General features: G+C 51.4%; 1 protein-coding gene and 2 pseudogenes across 6 annotated transcripts in view; 2 read left to right on the forward strand and 1 right to left on the reverse strand.

Annotated features, from left to right (window-relative positions):
• The first annotated feature begins 1,626 nt into the window (after positions 1–1,626).
• LOC136527127 (uncharacterized) overlaps positions 1,627–25,834 on the forward strand; it is a 32,680-nt gene continuing 8,472 nt past the window's right edge. For 4 of the 6 annotated variants that reach the window (XM_066519748.1, XM_066519747.1, XM_066519744.1 and 1 more), the window contains exons 1-7: positions 1,627–1,837; positions 2,005–2,081; positions 19,896–20,040; positions 20,340–20,619; positions 20,724–21,131; positions 21,215–21,285; positions 21,547–21,636. In XM_066519748.1, the coding sequence (XP_066375845.1) occupies positions 1,724–1,837; positions 2,005–2,081; positions 19,896–20,040; positions 20,340–20,619; positions 20,724–21,131; positions 21,215–21,285; positions 21,547–21,636 (1,185 nt within the window). In that variant the 5' untranslated portion in view covers positions 1,627–1,723. The other 2 variants (XM_066519749.1, XM_066519746.1) reach the window with 2 other exon arrangements.
• LOC136528618 (uncharacterized) lies at positions 10,868–13,401 on the reverse strand (annotated as a pseudogene).
• On the forward strand, positions 23,331–24,151 carry LOC136527129 (uncharacterized; annotated as a pseudogene).

Raw genomic sequence — 25,834 nt, forward strand, 5'->3', positions numbered from 1 at the left:
CAATTGTGTTCAATTGAAACATGTTCACTGGAAAAATGCCAGAGAACAACAGAACAACAGTCGATGATGGCGTAACGGTACAAAATATTTCTCCTAGTACTTCTTTGCCCAAGGAAGGAATGTCTGAACCATACATGGTCATCAATACCTTCTCTCAACCGTTCACGGTAATATTTTAAAGTAATAGACTGTTTCTCTAAACCATACATTGCTTTTCTGAACCTTTTATTTTGCAGGGGGCAATCACAGATGATGTTATTGCTGAATTCTAATAGTATGGATATTTGCGGTAAGAAGAATGACTTTTTTCTCCTGAAACATAGATTGTTTTGGAGAATAGCTTTTGCATCTGTGGTTCAAGTGTAAAGTTCAGGGAATTGTAAAGTTCATATGATCAGCAATAAAGTCATATACGCCAGCTGGATGCCAGAGAATAGAAATTTTGTGCATATCTGAATTTGCAACCATCAGCAATACTTTTTATTCAATTCCAGAAAATTTTACAACACAATGGTAATCTACAAAATTTGCATGAGTTTGATGCTTTGGATACAACCATAATTTACACAGTTTGCAAGTTCTTTCACAAATTGCACTTCAGACTGTGCTTAGAGCATTAGAGATTGAAAAAGCTCCTGGACAGCAGGTCAGCAGCTAGTCGAGTTCTAGCTCTACACGGCAGCGTCCATGACGGCGACGACGCTTAGGCGAGGGACGGCGTCGCCGAGACGCTCGATGAGGGAACGGCGATGATGTAGCCGCAACGAAGGGACGGCGATGGAGAGGCTCTTGGTGAGGGGACGGCGACGGCACGACTCTGGGCGAGGGATGGCGACGGTGTGGCTCTCGGGAGACTCTCGGCGGCGGCGATTTCCCTATCTCCATGGGGAGCTCTCGACAGGGGCTGCTCGCTACCTTTGTACGCTTAAGGGCATGTACAACCCTCAGACGGGGTCCGTCTCTAAGCACATCGAATCTATCACACAGACATATATAAAGACAGGTCACACAACCCACAGACGACGACGACGAGCGGACCGACGCGACTGAAGGCGAAGGTTCCCGCGCGCCCAAACTGAACCCCGCGCGTGCACGGGATCAGCGCGCCCTCTGGTCGTCGACGACGACCGTACAACGGTGCTGGAGCTGTCGACTCGACCTCGGTCCACGAGCTCTACCCGTCGCCTCACGAGAGGACGACCTGAGAGAAGCTGAAACAGCGGTCAAAATAAGCCGGTCTCATCTAGCTTCTGCTTTTTAAGTACAAATAAGAGCTTTGGGAATAAGCGTGATCAGAATAAACCGTCGAAAAACGTAGTGTTTGACAATTAATTCCAGCTTATTTATGCTAAGCATGCTCGGAGGCTGCGTCTCCTGGCATCGGTGGGTGGTCTTTTTACACAACTACAATCGTACAGACGGGTCAAGAGAACCGTTGTACATGCCCTAACGGCCGTGTTGTTGGGCCCACCACGTGCGAACGAGGTAGAGTGCCTGAGCTCAGCTGCTCCGTTGGATGACGATGAACGGCAGCGATTGAGTGACTGCCGGCAGCAGTCATGAAGACCGACTTGAGAGAGAGGATCTGATTCGCTTGTGTGAAGAGAAAAAGAAGGCCAGCACCGTTCCGCTACTGCCCGAGTGCCCGTGTTCCTCCCCTCCCCTCACTCCCCTCCGGCCGGCCTCTCCTCCCAAACGACAGAGAATCCAAGGGAAACTGGAAATGAAGCTCCTACCCCCGGCGGGGAGCCCTGACCGCCGCGGTAAGCCACCGCCGCTGCTCAGCCCTTCCTCCCGCAGCGCGTTCCCCACCGCCGCCGTCTCCGAGCACGCCTGCGTACGTACGCCCGTCGCCCGCCCTATGCTGCTACTGCTAGGGCGCGTGTCGATTTTTTTCCTTTTCTTTCCCCCCTCTTCCTTTCCCCTTTACTGGCTGAGACGCGTGTGCCCTGACGCGATTTGGTGCTGCGCGCGTGCGTGGTCGCCTGCATTTCGGGTGTCTAGGTCACGCTGCAAGAGTGGTGGCTGGCAACCGCGGAAGGGGACGACCAGAAGATTGCTGTCGCCGGGAAATTCGAATGGTAAGCATTTCTTCAGAGGGGAAGGGAAAACTAGAGGAGCCATCTCTGGAGGTCCGGGCTTGAGTGGGTGGCAACTAGTTTCGTTTGTTTTTCTGGGGGTTCGATCTTGTTGTCTTTTTTTTTCTTTTTTTTTGCGAAGAGTTCGATCTTCTGGTTGAGGAGTGGCGTTTGGAGTCCTCCTGGGTATGCTTCAAATTTGATATTACAAATTGATACCTAGATTGAGTTGACGGCATGCACTCCTAAAGAATAGGCCAATTTAATTTTCTCAAAAATGTTTCCAACATGCTTTTGTCAAACACAAATGCTATACAACACACATGTTTTTAGCAAAAAAAAAAAAACACACACACATGGATTTTTTCTCTCTCTCTTTCTCACCGTTGACCACTGGCGTTGGCGACGGCGACCGGCGAGCTCGCCCCGGCGTCGGCGCCCGCGCCTCTCCGCGCCCGCTCCGGCCATGGCAGTGGCGGTGGCGGCGCCGGCGCCGGCGGATCCGGCTCCAGGTAGGCCTCTCCTCCTCCTCCGCGATCTGTGATTTGTCATTCCATAGAAAAAAAAATTGTTTCTCGTGACCTGTGGATCTGTGATCTTGTGATTGTCTGGAGGTAGAAGAAGACTAGAGCTTGGAGATAGAAGGAGGGTTGAGGCTGTTGGATCTTAATTCTATGGTGCAAAAAAAATTCATATGTTGAAACTGCATAAAACATATGGTTGTGCAGTAGCCTTTTGTCCATTCGATTCATTCTTTACATATGAGGGTGACTAGCCAATGCCTGTGCGTGGCTACGGGTGACAAAACTATGTTAATCAAAGTTGTTGCTCCCAAAAGAAGGGTTTTCGAAACAATGTTTGCAGCACCGAAACGAACATCAATCAAACTCTATGATAGCTCGCGGCACCACTTTGTGGCAGCAACAACAGCACTAATCAGCATTCCACGATACACACCCTTCTTGAGCTCTGGTAGTCCCTGCAGGAGAAATGATTTGATCTTTCGGTTGCCCTGGATGTTTTCCCGTCTCACCATGGTTGTAGCACCAAGAACTGAAACAACATATATATAATATAAACAAAAATGTAGCTCCTATTTGAATGACACTTAATAAAAGGAACTGATTTTGCAGTTGCAAATCCGTGTAGCTCCTTATCCTAGAATGAAACTTTTGTCCCCTTTCTGAACTCTGGCAACCTAAGTTGCACGGATACGGATACGCGTATTGGTATCGGAAGGATACGGATACGCGGATACGGCAATTTTCTAAGAAACCTGATACGTGGATACGTTTTACTGTTTTTTAATAAATATAGATAATAACGCATATTAAAATTGTGAAAGAGTGATAGTAAATTACCTTGCAATAGCAAGTACCAGCCAAAGCAAAGACCAGAACTCCGGAAGCATCTCCATTCTTCAATTGTCCATTCTCGAGTTCTCCAAGACTCCAAGTCCAGAATTTGCACAGAAAAACCAAGTAACCAACTATCAATCAATTTATTACTAAAACTTGACTACTTGAGTATTCGCTATCTTGCGGCATCTGATCTCAACTAGTTTTACTGGAGGGTGTATATCTCCTTTAGTCCTTTGTTTCTCGTTCATGTAATAATTGTGCTCACAGTTTAACTCATTTGGGAGTGAATTGGGATCTGGGTTATTCAACTGTTTGGACTAACAGCCTCCCAAGTCCCAAGAGTTTGTAATGAGCCTTGTGGACCGTCATCTCACTGGACATGTGGAGTAATAAAGCTACGAACTTATGATAAAACAAAACAGCCAAATTTCGTGATGCACATGTACTCCAAACTTAATTCTAGGCTCCCCACAAGGTTTGCCAAAACGTTGACCGCAGGGAGGCCTGATGGGATAGCTTAGCAACAAGAGGAGGAATCTGACAATGTAATGTAACACTTCTGAAAGACTGAAACCCCCTTCCCGAAGAACCCAACACTGACCTTGACGGCCGTCTCGATGAGGCTCTTGCGCTGCTGTGTGTCGGAGATGTGGCAGACGGCGCCCACCGCGGTGATACCCTTGGCCCTGAGCCCCTCCACCGCCTCGTTCACGTTCTTCTGCAACGCCCCCGAATCGATTCCCCCAATCAGAAAGAGCAGCAAGGGAAATCCCAAAGCGAGGACAGCAAGCAAGGAGGGTAGAATAGAAGAAACAACAAGATTTGCCGGCTCAGCTGGACCTGCTTGCGGGAGGAGATGACGGCGGCGGCTTACCTCACCACTTTGGAAGGGGAGCTCGCCGGAGGGATTGGAGAGGCCTCGTCGCCGGCACTACCTCGCAGACCTGCAGAGAGAGAGAGGAAGAAGAGGTGAGGACGGACCGATGGAGAGGATCCGTGCGGCTAGCGGAGTGGAGGAGGGGGTGCGCTGCAGGCCTGCAGAAGCAAGGGGAGGGGAGGAGCGGTGCTGTACTGCTGTGGACGGCGCAGACCCGGGCCACCGGATCCACGAATCGCGCAGACTCGGGCCGACAAGGATCCGACCGTGGGAGGAGGCGATGCGCCTAGACTCACCCGGAACGGAGGTAGCGCGCCAGAGAGGAACGGTTTTCGCCGGAGGAAGCGGTGAGGCTGGTGGCGCCTGGAGGCGGAGGCGGAGGCTCGTCGCCGGTGGCTGGCGGCTGGCGGCCGGCGAGCGGGATTGCGGCGCGACGCGCGGGCGCAGCCGTGAGGGGGATTCCGACTGCGGGCGTGCGGGACTGAGGTTGGCGTGCGGGACTGAGGTTGGCTCCGTGGGCTTCTACTGGGCTGCTGGGCCGTATCGGGACGCAGGATACGTGTCCGGTGGAGTATCCGATTTCAACGAAAATAATACAAAATCGGATACTCGGAGGATACGTATCCTAGGCGTATCGGACACGTATCCGTATCTGATACGTATCGGATACGCGATACGCGTCTTCAGTGAAGTATCCGTGTAACATAGCTGGCAACCTTGCTAACATATTTTAACTCACGCACACGATATCAGAGGATGCATACTTTTTTGATCTAATAGTCACTACTAACTTAGTAGCATTAGGAACCAATATCATCACACTTGAGGACTGTAGTTATAGGAAATGCCAATTCTGTTCAGATGAAGTATTTCACTATTGCTACCAACTGAAGCTAGCTGTCTCCCTATTGAGTACATCAGAAAATTTCACAAATGGCTATATCAGCTCATTGTTCTCTGACAGGTTCAATTTGGGTAACTGCTGAATGCACTTGTGCAGCAGTCTCCCCATCTTGGGATAAGGGGTTTGTTCACCAAGTTCTTATGATGACAGATCATAGTGCCTCTCCAAAGTCAAATCATTTTTCTCCAGTTTCATCAGGATCTCCCTGTCCGCTAGTTGAGCCCATCCCCTCTTCAGAACAATCTCAGACAGTGCTCCCAAGAGATGGCCAGTACTCTGCAATACAGAAGGGGCGAAATGGAGTACATTATAAGCAAGAAATTTAGGTTCAAAAAGTGTATTAAGTAAGGTGAAAGCATGCAAACGAATTATGAAGTGTAATCGACAGAAAAAAGTGCTATCTATCTGATGTATACCATATCAGAACTAAGAGAAAGGCCTTCCAGTTTGAACCTAGTAATATATGCTTGCGGCAGAACATTGACCTTTGCTCTAGGATCCTCCAAGCTCCCTTTAACAGGAATCAGCACACAGTCCAAAAGCTTTGCCAGTTCCATTTTCTCATCTAGCTTGGCACCAACATGCTCAAATTATCACTCAGAGAAAACAGTCAGCACATCTCAATATCCCCAATTGTATGCTTCAGGCACTCATTGTTGGAATAGTTCTATGTCTAATATAGTAATAACCGGAAATCCTTGCCAGGCCAGTAATTTGAAAATATCCAGTTTTCCTGTCAAACTTTACCAAACTGTTCCTGTATAGTGGACTTGCAGCAAAATGTATCTGCAGCAGAACAAAAAAAAATCCATAAGGTCAAGAGCAGACGGGCAGAGATAATATGTTGTAACATCAACTATATTTAGACATCCTTGGAATCACCAGTTTTTTATGCATATGCATATAGACCATCATCTCCCAACCTCCACTGCCGCAAGTATAAGATCTGTCAATTAATTAGTTTATGTTAAAAAAGACTGGAAGCACCTGTAGGGGAAAAGCTTCTGAACAACAACAACACATTAAGCCTAATTAACTAGCAGCAAATTCAGTGATTTCAAATAGGTAGCAAATTAGCAGTTTAGCACCAACATTTACAGGAGACCGACTTGTGCCAAGCATGATTCAGACGACATGTAAAACAAGATTTTTGAGAAGGTTCTTATGTGGCTCTGTTACATAAGATATCTATTTGCATATTCCATTTTGTAAACTCTAACCACCCTAACATAATACGAATCAACAATGGACTGCTGGAAGTATAAGAACTGGTATTTTTCAAAAAATTTATGAGCTTTCAGTAAGAAGCTAAAATCTATCCATATAAGCAGTTCTTAATGCCGCCGCCGCCGCAGCAACAACAACATAGCCTTTCAGTCCCCCAACAAGTTGGGGTAGGCTAGAGTTGAAACCCACCAAGAGTCCCAAGTCACGGTTCAGGCACTTCAATAGCTGCTTTCCAAGCACTCCTATTCAAACATAGATCTCTAGGTATATCCGAAGCTTTCAAATCTCTTTTTATTGCCTCCCCCATGTCAATTTTGGTCTTCCTCTACCTCTCATATTATTAGCTTGACTTAGGACTCCACAATGCACTGGTGCCTCTGGAGGTCTCCTTTGGACATGGCCAAACCACCTCAACCGATGTTGGACATGTTTTTCTTTAATTGGTGCTACCTCTAGGCGATCACGTTTATCATCGTTCCGAACTCGGTCCATTCTTGTGTAACCACAAATCCATCGCAACATACACATTTCTGCAACACTCAGTTGTTGAACATGTCGAATCTTTGTAGGCCAACATTCTGCTCCATACAATATAGCTGGCCTAATCGCCGTTCTATAAAACTTGTCTTTTAGCTTTTGTGGTACTCTCTTGTTATAGAGAATGTCAGAAGCTTGTCGTCATTTGATCCACCCTGCTTTGATTCTATGGCTAACGTCCGCATCAATATCTTCATCCCTTTGTAGCATCGATCCCAGATACCGAAAGGTATCCTTCTTAGGCACTACTTGACCTTCCAAACTCACATCTCCCTCTTCCTGTGCAGCTCCGCCAAAGTCGCATCTCATGTATTCGGTTTTAGTTCTGCTCAATTTAAAACCTTTAGACTCAAGGGTCTGGCGCCATAACTCTAGTTTTCTATTTACTCCCGTCTGGGTTTCGTCCACTAACACTACATCATCAGCGAACAACATACACCAAGGGATATCCCCTTGTATGTTTCTGGTAACCTCATCCATTACCAAGATAAAGAGATACGGGCTTAAGGCTGACCCTTGATGAAGTCCAATTTTAATCGTGAAATAATTTGTGTTACCATCGTTTGTTCGAACACTAGTCACAATATTGTTGTACATGTCCTTGATGAGGATCACGTACTTTGATGGGACTTTATGTTTGTCCAAAACCCAACACATAACATTTCTTGGTATCTTGTCATAAGCCTTCTCCAAGTCAATGAAAACCACGTGGAGGTCATTCTTCTGCTCTCTAAACCACTCCATAACTTGTCTTATTAAGAAGATTGCTTCTGTGGTTGACCTTCCGTGCATGAAACCAAATTGGTTTATTGATATGTGCGTCGTTCTTCGCAGGCGCTGCTCGATGACCCTCTCCCATAGCTTCATAGTGTTGCTCATCAACTTAATTAGTACAACTTTGGATATCTCCCTTGTTCTTGTAGATTGGTATCAACATGCTTTTTCTTCACTCCTCAGGCATCTTGTTTGATCGAAAGATATTGTTGAACATCTTTGTTAGCCATACTATAGCTATATCCCGAGACATCTCCACACCTTGATTGGGATACCATTAGGGCCCATCGCTTTGCCTCCTTTTATCATTTTTAAGGCATCTCTGACCTCCGATTCTTGAATCCTCCACACAAAGCGTCTATTAGTGCAATGTTTTAAGTCGTCAAGTCGAACATAGTCGCATGGGACCGACTAGGACGATTAATAACGATTAATAATCGGACGACTTGTACAAGTCGACGGTACCCCTAATCAGTCAGCAGGGACCGATTAGGACGATTAATCGTGATTAATCGCGATTAATCGGACGACTTGAAAACATTGTATTAGTGTCATCAAATGAGTCGTCCACCAGAACGGTGGTGTTCTCGTTCTCACCATTGAACAATTTATCAAAATACTCTTACCATCTATGTCTGATCTCATCCTCCTTCATCAAGAGCTGTTCTCTCTCATCCTTTATGCACTTGACTTGGTTGAAGTTCTTTGTCTTCCTATCGCGAGTTCTAGCCATTCGATAAATGCCCTTCTCTCATTCCTTCGTACTCAAACGTTGGTAAAGGTCCTTATAGGCTCGCCCCTTTGCGTCACTCATCGCTCGTTTTGCAGTTTTCTTTGCCACCTTGTACTTCTATGTCGTCTACACACCTGTCATGATACAAGCGCTTATAGCACTCCTTTTCCTTAATAGCCTTTTGCACATCTTCATTCAACCACCAAGTGTCTTTCGAGTCGCATCCTCTCCCTTTGGTCACTCCAAGCACCTTTGAAGCAACCTTCCGAACGCATGTTGCCATCTTCTCCCACATGCTGTTTGCATCGCCTTCATCCTTTCAAGGGTCTCTTCAATGACCTTTTCCTTAAAGACCTTTGATGCTCCTCCTTTTAATTTCCACCACTTTGTTCTAGCAACCCTAGCTTAGTTTGTTCCTACGAGGTTGCACCAGAAAGCAGAAGTCAGCCACCACCATCTTGTGTTGAGCGACCACACATTTTCCATGTATCATCTTACAGTCCACGTATGTTCGATTATCCCTCCTTGTAAGGACAAAGTCAATTTGACTAGAGTACTGGCCGCTACTAAAGGTCACTAAATGGGACTGTTTCTTACGAAAGAAAGTGTTAGCTATCATCAGATCAAAAGCTATAACGAAGGGGACTTCCTTTCCCTCCTGGTTCCTACTACCATATCCGAAACCCCCATGAACCGCCTCGAAACCTGCACTTGATGTACCTACAGGGCCATTAAGATCACCTCCTATAAAGAGCTTCTCGCTACTAGGGACAGCTCTAACCAAGCGATGTAAGTCTTCCCAGAAAAGCCGCTTGGCACTCTCATCATGGCCTACTTGGGGGCATACGCACTAATTATGTTTAAGACCATATCACTAATGACAAGTTTAACTAAGATGATCCTATCCCCTTCCTTCTCACCTCCACCACACCATCCTTGAGCCTTTTATCAATCAAAACTCCTACTCTATTTTTATTTGAAGTTGTCCTTGTGTACCAGAGCTTGAAGCCGGTATTGTCCACCTCCTTCGCTTTCTGCCCCTTCCATTTAGTCTCTTGGACGCATAAGATATTTACATGCCTCCTGACCGTTGTATCCACTAACTCTCTTAACTTATCCGTAAGGAAACCTACATTCCAGCTACCTAAATGGATCTTAGTTGGCTCGACTAGCTTCCTTATCCTTTGCACCCGTCGTGGTAGGTGTGAAGACCCTTGCTCATTTTGCACCACACCCGGGTGCCGATGTGGCGCGTCACTAAGGATGCGACGACTCGATCCTTGCTCACTTGACACCGTGCCCAGATCGCGACACGGTGCGTCACGGGGGTGACAACCCGGCCCTTGCTCATTTAACACCATACCCAGGTTCTAACATGGTGCGTCGCTAAGAGGGTTACGCCCTAACAGGATTCTTTTGTGTTTCATCTCCATAAAGGTGGTTAAGTTTTTACATTGGCTCGCCGCGCCTAACATAACCCTCCTCCTTTACCAGGGCTTGGGACCTGCTTATGCTGAATGTGACCTTTCTGGACAAAATGAAGAGAAAATGACATGATTTATTTTCATCCTTTGATATATTAGTTGAATTGCCTTGCAGCTATGAGATCTGAAAAATCACAAAGCAAAAAGGGCACATGCAACTCAGGTTTTCCAAAATACCTAATTTCATAAGATAGATACATTGTGCACCAGTCAATGTAGGGGTGCACAGGCCCTGCCTTGCGTCATTCAAAGTCCTAATGTCCTAGTTTCATAAGCTAACAGCATACTCCTATTGCAAATTGTCTTACTCGGATTTGGAGAACTGCTGGTGCTCCCAACGAACAGGCGCTTCTTAAGATTTCTTTCCCCAATCGAAGACGGCAAAGAAACCATGCCCCTTGGAAGCAGGTTTCTCCACATCCATTTCTCCTCACCACCTAAACCTGCAAATAGAAATCAACAGAATACGAGAGCTAAACCATTTAGGACAAGGTCCCAAGGAAGGCCAGCAATAACTGCTTACAAGAGAGCTTATATGCACGCACGGCTAAGAGGGTGAGGACGAGCACGACGACGGTGAAATGCCAGACGGCAGCTAGACGACGAGCGCGACAGAGGTGCCCTCGGGTTGTTACCGTCGAGTAGGGCAGGGCCCACGCCGGCGTACCCGCCGCCGTCGTCGCCACCTTATGATGCACGGATACGTGGATACGGATACCGGTACGTGATACAGCGATACTCCGATACGCCATTTTTCCCAAAATACAGATACGAGGATACGGCAATATATATAAAAAATAAAAAATAAATCCACCGAAATTAGAAATTAGCGCACAGACCATAAATATTACATAACATAATATTGTTCAGGGCATAACGTTCAGTGGTTCAGGCCATCAAGCCATTATTCAAACTTAGGTTCAACATACACACATAACTACATGATGAAATGATAAAACGATAATTGATAAAGTGATGATGCATGAACGGCAACTGGCCATGACAAATTGGCAATCATCAAGAAGTCTTTCAGTCACTTGATCCAACATCTTTAGTCAGACCCAGTGCCCCAAGATCTTCAAGAACTCTTTCAAGGTCTGGCTCATCAAGTGACAGATCAACATGCTCAAGGAAATCAGCACCGCCCTCAAAATCAGCTTCAAAAGTATCAGCTCCAATATCCCACATTGCTAATGGACCATGGTTGTATTCCTCATTTTTTCTAGAAAGAAGACGCAAGTTCTGGTGTGTGAAAACTAGATCCTCAACACGTGCAGGATTGAGCCTACAAAGTCAATTGCAAGTTTGCAATTAGGAATCGAACTACAGGTGTCAAACAATTGAGATTTAAAAAAACAGCAATAAAAGGTCGAACTAGAACCTGTTTCTCAAGGAACTATGAATCAGCCCTACTCCAATTTCTCTCAGCACAAGAAGATGATGTTGGCTGGCCAAGTAATCTAAATGCCAACTTCTTCAGTTCTGGAGCAGAATGACCATGAATTCCCCACCATTGCTTTGGATCCATATAAGTTCTATCCTTGAGTGAATCAAATGAATTGAATCCAGGTCCAAACAAAGAGAAATTAGCATATTGTTGCTTGACCCCTTTTAATTCCTCATCAGAAAAATTCCTCCTGAAACAAGCATTTGTCATTTATGAAATCTCCTCATCATTGTGGGGGGCTTGTCGGTTTGGAACCTCATTGATCCATGCTTCAGTGTAGTACTTGGGATTTAGTGAGTGTGCCAAGCAGTGCAAGGGGGTATTGCTTTTTGTCCAACGGCTCACCAAGATGTCTTGCACAGCTGAGTAAAAGGTGGATTCTTCATGTGGCTCTTTCCCTTCATAACGATATATCACATTCTTCACCTTCTCTATCATTGTGCCCCACATTTCATATATCAAGTGGAGGCATGGCTTGTCAGTATCAGCTGCCCGCACCATAGAATAGATAGGATCAGTGAAACTGAGGAAATAGCGCACCTTATCCCACCACACATCATTCACAATCTTGTCCTTCACAAATTGGGCTAGACCAGGATTAACCTCCCTGTAGGCAGTCCACTTTTCACTCACTACCATCACTGAAAGAGCATCTTTTATAGCCACAAACCTCTTCATCATCACAACAGCAGAGGCAAATCTTGTCTCGGCAATGGCAAGGAACTTAAGCTTGCTATACTCATTGAACATGGATGGCCTCATGGAGTGATTCATGATGAAATTCTTTATACTGCTAGCATCTCCAATGATCCCACTGATCCATTGGAATTCATCATAAAGCTCATCCTCAATGTCCCTAGGAGCACATATGTTCTTCAAGCCAAGGTTCAGAGTATGCACGACACATGGGGTCCAGAAAATCTGAAGGTGCTTCTGCTCAACAATGATACGAGTAGCTTTGCAATTGGCAGCATTATCAGTGATCACTTGCACAACATTTTGTGCCCCAACCTCATCAATTACAACTAGCATCTTCTCTGAAATATATTCATTGGTCTTGGATATTCCTTCAGTGTTGAATGCTTTAAGAAACATTGGACCATCTTCGTCACAGCCAAGAAATTCAAGAGTGGGCGCCTTTGAGCATCTGACCATCCATCTGATACAATACTCACACCTTTAGAATTCCATGTTGCGTTGATGGGCTGCAGCAATCTCTCAACATTTGTCTTCTCTTGCACAAGAAGAGTTGTCCTCAGCTTGTTGTAGCTTGGAGGGACATATCCTCCAATTGGATGATTGGCAGCAAACATGAAAGCCTTCCTGAAATATGGGTTACGTGCAAGATTAAAAGGCAGGCTTGCTGTGTAGAACATCCTAGCTATCAGTTCATCAAGTTGGCTACGGACTTCTAGATTGAAGCTGAACTCAATAGCCGAAACACCCCTCCTCTTCCTCATCTTCTCATTGCCCTCAGTTGGAAGTGGAATATCTCTAGGAAGGTTCCTGCCGGCAGCAGCATTTGCAGCAGAAACTTCAGCTTGCTGTTGTTCAAGAATATATATAGTCACCACTCGACAAAATGTAACCCCAAAACCAGAAATCTTTAATAGATGTGCTTTAACTCTAGAGTAACTTTGTTATGACCGGCGTGGGCTATTCACGCCGCAAGCCCGCTGGTGGCTAGGAGCCTAAAAGCCCATATTTATCTTGATTGCCATATTATTAGAATATTTATTAGAATATTTCCTATTTTAGTTGAGAGACATATAAATACTTGTAAACATTATTGAGATGGCAAGCAGAAACATATTGTTCCGGCTTCCTGAAGGGAGCCGGGAGTGCAACCCTAGCCGCCCCCCTCGTTCTTCCTCCTCTCACGATCGCTGGCTCCTCGCCGCCGATCAGCCTTCAAACCACGCCCACCGATCGTCCACACGTACAACCTCCGATCGGTGAGGGGCAGAGAGCAGCAACATATCAACCTAGTATCAGCCACCTTCGATCCGATGTCGCTGCCGCTGCCCGCTTCAACCGCGCCGCCGCCGGACCCCAACGTGTCCGTGCCGATCCCGTCCACACCGATTCCGCAATCATCTCTGCCTGCGGGATCGCTGCCGCTGGCCGCCGGGACTTCCTCCTCCGCCGTGGGGGTGATGACCAACGAGCAGCTCACCGCGGCCGTCGTCGACCTCGGCAGGATGATGGCCGGCGTCCACGCATTCCTCTTGGGACCGCAGCCAGGCGTGGCGCCGACTCACCCGCAGCCGCAGCTACCGTCGGCGCCCAAACCGCAGCAGCCGCCGGGGCCCCAGCAGCTGCCTTCGCCTGCCTCGGGCGCCGTCTACACCTACGGGATGCCGCAGGACAGCACAGCGCACAACACCGCGCCAGCACCGGCGGCTCCCCACGACAGCGTTCCCATCCAGGAGATCCAGTTCCCCCACTCGCCGTCCCCGCTTCCGCCGTGGCTCATCGACATCGCGCGGCCGGTCTACTCCGCGCCAGGGCGCCCGTCGGTCCATTCGACCCCTCCCATCACAGCGGGCTTCGGCCATGGGGGCGTTCCGGCGTCGGGAACGCTCTATGGCAGCGTTGACGGCCCAATCTTCCACGGCCCCACCTTCTGGTCCGCGCCGGCTGCAGCTCCACCGCTCGGCGGGGTGCCCTCGGCTGCCGCTCCCGTGACGTTCGGCGAGGCGCCTTTCCAGCCTCGGACCTACAAGATCGACTTCGCGACGTACGACGGCTCGGTCGACCCACTGAATTGGCTCACACACTGTGAACAATTCTTCTGGGGCCAGCGCACTCCGGTGGAGCAGCGGACGTGGATGGCCTCCTACCACCTCACCGGCGCCGCTCAGACATGGTACTACGCCCTCCTGTTGGACGAGGGCATGCCGTCCTGGGAGCGCTTCAAGGAACTTTGCCGTTTTCGCTTCGGACCGCCTATATACGGCTCGCGGCTGGCCGAGTTGGGACGCCTTCCCTTCCACTCCACGGTCCAGGAGTTTGCGGACCGCTTCCAAACGGTGCTGGCGCACTCCAGGGACATCTCCACGCGACAAAAGGCGTAGCTCTTCGTCGGCGGCCTCCCGGAACACATTCGGGTCGACGTCGCGATGCGCGCCCCGGCCGACCTCCAGACGGCCATGTTCCTCGCCCGCGCCTTCGAAACACGGGCTCTGGCCGCGGCAGCACCCCCTCCGCAGCGCGGCGCCCGGCCCCCCCCCCCCCCCCCCCCCCCGCGGCCAGCCTTTCCCCCACGCCAACAGGGGGCGGCTGCGGCCGGGGCCCCGGCTGGCGCACCAGCGCTGCCTGCGCCGCCCGCCGCCGCCGCTGCAGCACCGGGCGCAGCAGCCCCGGCGGCACCCGTGCGGCCGTACCGTCGCCTCTCGCCGGCCGAGATGCAGGAACACCGTCGTCAGGGCCTCTGCTACAACTGCGACGAGCAGTACGTGTGTGGGCACGTGTGCCCCCGCCTGTTCTTCCTGGAGGCGGACGACTTCCTCAACGACGACGTGGAGGGGGCAGCCGACGACGCGACCGCGGCCTTGCCCGAAGACGCCGCCGCCGCAGCGGATGCTCACGCTCACGCTCTTGTGGTTTCTGTACACGCTCTTGCAGGCATCAGGACGTTCCACACTATGCTCCTGCCCGTGACGATCAAGGGCGAGCGCCTCCTCGCCCTCCTGGACACCGGCTCCACCCACACCTTCCTCCAGGGCGCAGTCATGCGGCGCCTTGGTCTCGCTCCTCAGGGGGGCGACCAGCTTCGCGTTACGGTGGCCAACGGCGAGCGCGTGCCGTGTCAAGGCATCGCACGCGACGTGCCCGTCAACATCTGCGGGGCGCCTTTCTCCATCACCTGCGTCGGCCTCGCGCTTGGCTGTTTCGACTTCATCCTCGGCGTCGACTTCCTTGGCACGCTGGGCCCCCTCACCTGGGACTTTGAGGGGCTCACCGTGTCCTTGCATGAGGGCCGCCGCGTCACGTGGCGGTGTGTGGGCGCCCCGGGCGCGCCCTACCAGCAGCGGTCGCTTCGGACCCGCACCACCCGCTGCTGGACGAGCTCCTACTTCAGCACGACGCCGTCTTCGACACACCGCGCGGCCTTCCACCAACCCGCCCCTACGACCACCGCATACACTTGCTGCCCGGGACCGCGCCGGTGGCAGTGCGGCCGTACCGGTACCCTCAGTTGCAGAAGGACGAGCTCGAGCGGCAGTGCGCCGCCATGCTGGAGCAGGGCATCATCCGCCCCAGTACTTCTCCGTTCTCGGCACCCGTGCTCCTCGTCAAGAAGGCGGATGGGTCGTGGCACTTCTGCATCGACTACCGCGCGCTCAACGACCGTATGTCCAAGGACAAGTTCCCGATCCCGGTGGTGGACGAGCTCCTCGACGAGCTCCACAGGGCCAAGTACTTCACCAAGCTCGACCTCCGCTCGGGGTACCACCAGGTGCGCATGCACCCGGCGGACATCGAGAAGACGGCGTTCCGCACCCACCACGGCCACTTCGAGTTCCTGGTGATGCTGTTTGGGCTCTCCAACGCCCCTGCGACATTTCAGGCGTTGATGAACGACGTGCTCCGCCCTTTCCTCCGCAGGTTCGTGCTGGTTTTCTTCGACGACATTTTGATCTACAGCACGTCGTGGTCTGAGCACCTGCAGCATGTCGGCCTCGTCTTCACCGCCCTACGAGCCCACGGCCTCTTTCTGAAGAGGTCGAAGTGCTCCTTCGGGGCACTCTCCGTCGCCTACCTCGGCCACGTCATCAACGCCGACGGCATCGCCATGGACAGCGACAAGGTGGCCGCGGTCGCCTCGTGGCCGCTACCGCGCTCTCCACGCGGGGTGCGTGGCTTCCTGGGCCTCGCCGGCTACTACAGGAAGTTCATCCGCGCCTTCGGCTCCATCGCGGCACCACTCACACGTCTCCTGCGGAAGGAGGCGTTCGTCTGGACGGCAGAGGCGGACGAGGCCTTCGCTGCCCTGAAGCGGGCGCTCTCGTCGGCGCCTGTTCTACAGATGCCCGACTTCGAGCGCCAGTTCGTGGTCGACTGCGACGCGTCCGGCACCGGCTTTGGCGCCGTTCTACACCAGGGGGGACCCCTGGCTTTCTTCAGTCGACCCTTCGCCGCCCGCCATGTCAAGCTGGCGGCCTACGAGCGCGAGCTCATCGGGCTGGTGCAAGCCGTCCGGCACTGGCGCCCGTACTTGTGGGGGCATCGGTTCCTCGTCCGCACCAACCACTACAGCCTGAAGTTCCTCCTGGACCAGCGGCTGTCCACCGTGCCTCAGCACCAGTGGCTCAGCAAGCTGTTCGGGTTCGATTTCACCGTCGAGTACCGCCCCGGGTGGCTCAACTCGGCGGCCGACGCGCTGTCCCGCCGCGACGAGGAGACTGCGGCGCTTTGTGCCCTCTCGGGGCCCTCCTTCGATCTCTACGCCGACATCCGCTGCGCCACCGCGGCTGACCCGGTCGCGCGCGACCTGCTGTAGCAGCTGGAGGCTGCGTCTCTGGGCGAGCCGTGGGCAGCCGCCGACGGTTTCCTCCTCCACGGCAAGCGCATCTACGTACCTGCAACCGACGACTTGCGCCACCAGGTGGTGAACCTAGCTCACTCGGCTGGACACGAGGGGGTCCAGAAAACCCTTGTGCGCCTCCGCGCGGATTTCTACATCCCCGGCGACCGCCAGCTGGTGCACGACTTCGTCCGCTCCTGCGTCGTGTGCCAGCGGAACAAGACGCCGACCACACAGCCGGCCGGCCTCCTTCAGCCTTTGGACGTTCCGTCGCAGGTCTGGGCGAATATCTCCATGGACTTCATCGAGGGGCTGCCGAAGGTGCACGGCAAGTCTGTGGTCCTGACGGTGGTGGACCGCTTCTCGAAGTACGCCCACTTCATCGCGCTCACCCACCCGTACACCGCCGCCTCCGTCGCCCGTGCCTTCTTCGACGGGATCGTGCGCCTGCACGGTTTCCCCAGCTCCATCGTCAGCGATCGCGACCCAGTCTTCACCAGCAATCTCTGGCGCGATCTCTTTAAATGTGCAGGTGTCAAGCAGCGGCTCAGTACGGCCTTTCACCCCCAAACGGACGGCCAGTCCGAGGTCGTCAACAAGATCATCGCGATGTACTTGCGCTGTGCGACAGGTGATCGGCCTCGCTCGTGGGTCGACTGGCTCTCCTGGGCGGAGTACTGCTACAACACCTCGTACCACACGGCGCTCCGAGCGTCGCCGTTCGCGGTTGTGTACGGCCGACCCCCGCCACCCCTCCTGCCACACCACGCCGGGGTGGCTCAGACAGAGGTGGTGGACGCCATGCTGCGGGACCGCGACGCCTTCCTGGAGGAGGTTCGCGAGCGTCTTCTTCAGGCCCAGCAGTACGCCAAGCGCCACTACGATGAGCACCATCGCGAGGTGGAGTTCGACGTGGGCGCATGGGTGCTGCTCCGACTTCTCCACCGACCCACCCATGCGCTCGCTTCGCCGTCCAAGGGCAAGTTGCGCCCACGCTACGCCGGGCCGTTCCAGATCGTCGAGCGCATCGGGCAGGTGGCTTATCGTCTCCGACTCCCCGCAGACGCGCGCCTGCATGACGTTTTCCATGTGGGGCTGTTAAAGCCTTACAACTACGCCGGCTCGCCACCATCAACACCGGCCGTGCTGCCACCGGTTCAGGACGGGCGACTGCTGCCAGCCCCTGCGCAGGTCCTGCGCGCCCAGCTCCGTCGCGGCGTGTGGCGCATCCTCGTCAAGTGGCAAGGCCTTCCGGAGGACGACGCCACCTGGGAGCACCTGGACGACTTCAAGACTCTCTACCCGGATGTGCAGCTCGAGGACGAGCTGTTTGCCGAGGCGGGGAGAGATGTTATGACCGGCGTGGGCTATTCACGCCGCAAGCCCGCTGGTGGCTAGGAGCCTAAAAGCCCATATTTATCTTGATTGCCATATTATTAGAATATTTATTAGAATATTTCCTATTTTAGTTGAGAGACATATAAATACTTGTAAACATTATTGAGATGGCAAGCAGAAACATATTGTTCCGGCTTCCTGAAGGGAGCTGGGAGTCCAACCCTAGCCGCCCCCTCGTTCTTCCTCCTCTCACGATCGCTGGCTCCTCGCCGCCGATCAGCCTTCAAACCACGCCCACCGATCGTCCACACGTACAACCTCCGATCGGTGAGGGGCAGAGAGCAGCAGCATATCAAACTTCCTTGGAAACCCTTGTTACAAAGTCTACATCTCATCTTTGCGTTGCCCCCTTGACCCTTTCTAGTTTTCTCAAGAATCTGAACATACCTCCACAGGGGCTTCTTGTCATCATCGTCTGCAGGAATCACACGAGCAGAAGCCAAGACTTGATTTGCAATAGCAGGATTGTTGGCAACAGGAAATTCTTCACTTTCACCACTATGAGTGGATGCAGAAGCATTCGTACTAGTCGCCATTTGATCTGACACGAGGGGAAATAAACACAGAGCAGATGAATCAGCACATGGGGAGATTGATTTGAGAAGGGAAGGACTAGACATGGAGGAAGCAGAGGAATGTCGGACTCACCACGGAAGGGGAAGGAGCAGGAGGAGGCACGGGCGGGTGGTCTGGCGGCGGTGACGGCAAGGGAGTGACGAGCGGCGCTGCTCCGGGCGGCGGTGAGCAGCAGGCTGCCGTGCGTGAGGCAGCTGCGGCTACGCGAATGGGGATGAGAGGGGGGCGCAGCTGAACAGAGGGCTTTAATACTAAGCGATTGAGTGGTGTTAGGGTTTGAAGGTATCACACGTGTCCCACAGGTGTCCCATGAGTATCCGGTTTATTTTTATTATTTGGAAATTGCTAAATTGTTCGATACATTCGGGATACATATCCGGACGTATCCGCGGAGTATCCGTATCCGATACGGTATTCGACACTAGTACGCGAGTTTTGCGAAGTATCCGCGTATCGTAGGCCGCCACAGGATGAGATGGCGGCGGTGGAGAGGAGAGCGTTGTTTCCCTCGTCCGCGTTTGGTGCCCTCAACGGCGGTGGCGTTGGAGGCGCTTAGTGGCGGCGTCGGGGGCGCTCGGTGGTGGTGCGGTTGGGGGCGCTCAGCGGAGGGGCGAGTCGAGGAGCTCGGCGTCGGGGGCGCTCGTTGTCGGCGGCGGCGCGGTTGGGGGCCCTCAGCGGAGGGGTAAGTCGAAGTCGTTTTTTTTCTGCGGGCGTTTACGGGAGCCGGGTGGGTTTGTGGGTCGGGGAGGCAGGGAGTCGCAGAACGATAGGGGTGTGAACGATTCCAGTTTAACATTTTTAGAAGTAGAGATTAACGCCTTGACTGAAGCATGGTCAAACTTCCATAAATCATGCTGCTTGTGTATTTAAGCATGACTACGGTTTTCTGAAGTAGGCTGCTTTTTCCTCTTGAAAGAGCTACGGATTCTTTCGCTGATAAAAATAATTATCTATTGCCTGCTCTGACAGGAATGAAACACTTCATGAATACTCTCCTGCACCTATTGCGAAGCGCCATATGCCTCTTCTTCTCGAGACTGAGGATGGGACCTTACTTCGCATCCATGGTTCCCACAAAGTTTCACAAACGTATAACAATGGATATTCAACTACGGTATGCACATCCTGTTTTCTGTTTCTTGTTTCAGGTACCAATTGAATGTCTATTTGGATAACTTTTTAAGTGAATACAGTATCAAGAGCACATGATATCATTTGTTTTCTCCATCTATCCTGTGATTCTATTTCTGTGTTCCTCTGGCTGAAAGTTATTCTAGATTTGAGCAATATCTTCAATCTAGAAAGTATCATGAACAAAAAAAATGTTTTGCCAAAATGCATGTCCAAAAGGATCATTCAGCCATGCACTTCTCTCACGAATGCCTTGGTCTTGACTGCAAACCATGCATGCAGGTCTGTAGTGACTTCCTGAATGGATTTCCAGACAGGTGGCAAAGTTGCAAGCCGTGCAATTCTGGAGTGGACTCCACTCAATTTTACATGGAGAAATTTGAGCAGGGGAGAAATTTGATTAGCAAATTTCGAGACATTTTGGGAAGTTTCTCACACAATGGTGCTGTGTTCCAAAAATCATCACATTTATTAAATGGAACACCAAGATTTGAAGAATATACTTGTGATGGTGATATCGCAACAAATGAAAATGCTGCTGCCTCAAGTGAAGCTGCCACAGGTAAGTGTAAAGGAGATTATTTAGAGGCTTCTATTTCCTTCTCTCCTACAAATATTTCGTCTCAGTGATGTTTCTTATAGATTGTTTGTGTCCCCTTAATTTAGGCGATCAGAGAACTCCAGTAGTTTCATTGGAGGTTCGTGGTTGCCGTAAAGGGACTCAGCACATGTCATTGACTGAGAAGGCAGCAGTAGATGAAGAAATGCCAGCTTCAGTTTATTTGGATATGCAAAACTCCTGTCTGTCAAATGGAACACCAATATTGGAGGAATACATTTGTGATGGTGATATTCCACCAAATGAAGATGCTGCTGCTTCAAATCATGACAGTGAAAGATACACAGCTACATCAAAAGAGGTGAATAACATGGAAATGGGCTTGGTTACGGGCAGCCCTTCAAGAGAAAGAGGCCATGATGACATTGCTACTGATGTTTCTTTAGCTCCTACAGTGGAATGTAATGATAATGCAGTCAGTGAATCGGTACACAGTACTCCAGCAACAGGCACATGTAATTATGTTAGAACAGATATTAATCCTGCAAATACATCGTTTCGTTGGTGTTTCTAATAGTGTCTATTTTTTATAATTTAGATCGTAAAAAGACTCCTGTGGCTTCTTTGAAGAGTCAAGGTTCGTGGAAGGTCATAGCTTCAAATAAGAAGGTTGTATTGGATCAATTAATGCAAACTTCAGCTTATTCAGATGTGCAAGTCTTGATTGTGGTCCACAGGAGCTTAAGCATGTTAGCTAATAGGCATCGTGCAGTATTTTATATTGTTATTAATGACTTGTTATCCTATTTGCTGTTTACTCATGATGACATTTTCATATTTAGCGTATTTCAGCCTATTATCCTATTTGTGTTACTCATTTTATGTATATGCATATAGAAGAAGTTGATTGATCTGTGTCTTGGAAAGCAGCCTGTAGGCCAGCCAAAGAAACGAATGTCTTCACATGAAAAGTGTCGAGGTGCTACAAGATCTCCAGGGACCAGGAACCCAGCTTCATATGTAAGTGCAATTTTTTATTCATTGTTGTCATAAACTTTAGAAAGTCCATGATTGCAAGCATTAGCGTTTTACAGTTGTAACTTGATGGGATATGGATCTATAACACTCTCATTTGGTTTCTGGAATTGGACTGGATGAATTGTATTGAGGATCCAATTTGATTCCATGTGGAGTCAGAAATGGGTTCCAATATAATTATTTTGTTTGCTTAGCTGAGGAACTGTGGAAATCGAAATTTGACCAAATAAATTCTAGCTGGTAATTTGTTACCTGCTCCCAGAAATCCAACTGCACAAAGGACACAGCTCGTTGCTTTGCTGCCAGGCCTTTGACATGAGAAACCCCATCACAGATTCACAGCCATGTCATGAGCAGGAGCAGCACGCAAGCACAGGAGGGTGGAGCCATACGCTCTCCCCCACGTGCTCAGCCATACTAACTATTAGCCTGTGTTGGCTCACTTGTCAGCGATGACCTGGCCTCACTCCACATCTCCATTGGCTACCAGCCAGATTTGTTTGCCTAGCCCGTTGCTGGATTCATGTCCTATTCTGTCAACCAGATGGGCCCTAAGTATTTTGCTTGAGATCGAGCTGTTGCAAAAGTGGTCTGTCAGCGACACGGAGGATCCAGCCCAACATGACGCGGTCACCATGGACCAGGGCGCGTCAGGAACGGAAGATGACGCGGTCACCGCCAAGCCAGGCGCGTCGCGTTCCACGCGTTGAGGCCGAACCAGGCGCGCAAGCATGCTCATTAGTGGACCGGAGTGGGCGTGAACCGTAGGATAGACGCAGCTGTGCCTGCGGGTTCACGCCGGGCTATGCCTTGTATAAATGGGGTGAACACGAGAGGAGGGAGAGGCAACAACAACTATCTGAACTGAATCAATAGCAACCTGCCCTCTTCCTTCCTATTGCGTCTCCAAGCTACCTATTCCTTTCTTCTTCCCCAATCATTTCCCAATTCTTCCCCAATTTCTACCAACTCCTTCCCTCCGATCTCTGATGCTAACATCTGGTACTCAGAGCCAAAACTTCTAGATCGCGATTCTTTTTCTCTTCCTTTCGATTCACAAATGGCCTTGGTTGGAGCACTCTCGGCGACGAATGGCGACTGCTGAGCGACACTGAGAGCCCGTAATTCCCTGGCCCCGTGAGCGAATCGAAGTGAGTCGCGATATGGATTTCCCACCACCGCCGCCTCCACCACCGCCACCGCCCAAGCCTCCGATTCGCCTCCACTACACCCGACGAGCACAGCGGATCGGCACCATGAATCCCGACACGCAACTTCTGCAGAAGGAGATCTAGAAGCTCTCCGTCGAGCAGGCCACCATCTAGAAGCAGCTCTCCGACCAGAAGGACCTCCTCGAGCGCCGATTTGTCGAAGCGGATGAGAACCTGGACAAGCGCTTCAAGGACGCCGACGCTGCGGTTCAGCAGAGGATCATCGACTCCGAGCTCCGCCACGACACCCGTCTCATCACCATCGAGAAGGCCGCGACCAACCTCACCTCATGGCGTCAGGAGCACGAGGGCATCGTCGACAACCTCCGCCTCCGCATCGGCAAGCTTGACAAATACTGGAACCGGTCGGTGATCGAGACCGCCGCTGCTCACACCGAGCCGGCCATCTTCACCGAGCCGCCGGTCAAATCGGAGCAGCACGCCGCACCAGCATCTGCAGGCTATATGGCTGATCGGCCCAGCGGGCACCGCATCGAACCTCACCACCGGGAGAATGAGTTTGGGGTTGTCATCACCTATACTCATTCCCCGGTCACGAGTATGGACACTCCTTCTGATAATCCTCTCCTAAGATTCATGGCACTGCATATGATTTGGTCATGTCGTGAAATCATCCACCTGAACACCATAATCCCATCGGCAAGCTACCCAAAATGTCCTTCCCAACCTTTGATGGCGCTGATCTTAAACTTTGGATTACATGTGTCGAGGATTATTTTGCGATGTATTCTATTGATCCTTCCGTTTGGATTCAGTGCTCACGCATGTAGTTCCTTGGCCCAGCCAAGCGCTGGATCCAGTCTGTGACTGACGAACTAAAGACCATGAAGTGGTTTGCATTCTGTCAAGCGCTACATACCCGTTTTGATCGCGATCAACATGAGTTCCTCCTTCGCAAAATGAATCGTATTCACCAAATATCTTCTGTCCAAGACTATGTTGATCGCTTCTCTGAACTTATTGACCAACTCAAAGCCTATGATTCTTCCACCAGTGCCTTGCATTACATCACTCGCTTCTTAGATGGCCTGCATTCAGACATACGTGCTGTCATTCTTGTCCAACACCCCGATTCCTTGGATACTGCGTACACTTTGGCATTGTTGCAAGGACAAGCAGCGGAGTCCTCCAGGAAACGTGAGTTCAAGCAATGGAACCCACGGGGAGGCTATCAGCGTGGGGAGCATCCACAAGCTGCTGATATGGACAAGCCGATTGTTATGACCGGCATCTATTATAATAGGCGCAGGCCCATTAGTGGCTAGAGGAGGACGTTGGCTATAGGGGCTAAGGGCCCATATTATTATTATTTGCTATTTATGGTATTTATTCCTTAATTATAGGATCCTAGAGAGGATAAATACTCTGTAAACAATTGAGATTGGAAGTAAGCAGAAGCAACATATTTGTTGCCGGCTTCCCTTAGGAGCCCTAGCCGCACCTCCTCTTCCTCCTTGCGCCGTGATCACCACGGCGCCAACCCGCCGCTGTTTCCCTAAGCCTCGCCCTCCGCTCTTCCACCCCTATAACCTACGCAGCAACTTTGGTAGGGCATCAAGTCCTATCAATCTGGTATCAGAGATGTCAGGTCCTCTTCCCACCTCCATCAGCCCACCGGCCATGTATTTGGCCAGGGCTTTTGAGCGCCGCGCCGTGCCACGACGCCGGCCACTCAGTGTCCGGGCATCCCAGCGCCGCTACGGCCTGCTGTAGCGGTACCAACAGCCTCGGGTGCGACCACAACTTAGGCACCAGCGGGCGCTGCGGCCCCTGCTCGTCCTTTCCGCCGTCTGTCCCCAACGGAGCAATTGGAGCGTCGCCGCCAAGGTCTCTGCTATAATTGTGATGGGCCCTATGTGCGCGGTCATGTGTGCCGGCGCCTATTCTACCTCGAGTCGGCGGATTTCCTCGACGATGAGATCCCAACGGAGGTGGCCGCCACTGCTGCCTTTCCGGAGGAGGCTGCTGTGCATGCGCTTGCCCCAGCAGCGGTGCAGGAACCTGCAGCCCAGCCTCAGGTGTCCCTCTACGCCATCGCCGGCATCCGAACCGAGAATGCTATGCTCCTTCCAGTCTCCGTGCATGGCCACCGTCTTGTGGCGCTCCTCGACTCTGGCTCGACGCACAACTTCATCAACGCTGATCTCCTGCATCGCCTAAATCTCTCTACAGCACCGCACCCTACCATGCGGGTACTGGTGGCCAACGGCGATCGTGTGCCTTGCGAATGCGTCGCCCGGGATGTGGCCCTGGCCATTGGTACAGATGAGTTCACCATCAGCTGCTATGGCATCAGGCTGGGTGGTTTTGATCTTATTCTTGGCGTCGAGTTCCTACGTACCTTGGGTCCTATCCTCTGGGACTTCGAGGATTTGTGCATGGCTTTCACACGGGGCTCCCGGCGCATTCTATGGAAGGGCCTGGGCTCCCCCCGCGACGACATCCGGGAACCGGCCGCGCGGGCGATCTCCGCTGCCCCCTCCCAACCACTACTGAACCGGCTCCTGGAGCAGTTTGAGTCGGTCTTCGCCGAGCCACAGGGGCTCCCTCTGATGCGACCGTATGATCACCGCATCCACCTGCTGCCGGGTACAGCTCCGGTAGTTGTTCGCCCCTATCGCTACCCACAGCTGCAGAAGGATGAGTTGGAGCGTCAGTGCGCTGCTATGCTTGCCCAAGGCATCATCCGGCCGAGCACGTCTCCGTTCTCCACCCCCGTGCTGTTGGTGCGCAAGGCGGACAACTCCTGGCGCTTTTGCATCGACTACCGGGCCCTCAACGCCAAGGCGTCCAAGGACAAATTCCCGATTCTGGTCGTCGATGAGCTTCTCGACGAGCTTCATGGGGCTCGCTTCTTCACCAAGCTCGATTTGCACTCGGGCTACCACCAAGTGCGGATGCACCCCGACGACGTCGCCAAGACAGCGTTCCGCACTCACCATGGCCAT

The sequence above is a fragment of the Miscanthus floridulus genome, chromosome 19, assembly GCF_019320115.1.
Source record: "Miscanthus floridulus cultivar M001 chromosome 19, ASM1932011v1, whole genome shotgun sequence".
NCBI lineage: Eukaryota > Viridiplantae > Streptophyta > Magnoliopsida > Poales > Poaceae > Miscanthus > Miscanthus floridulus.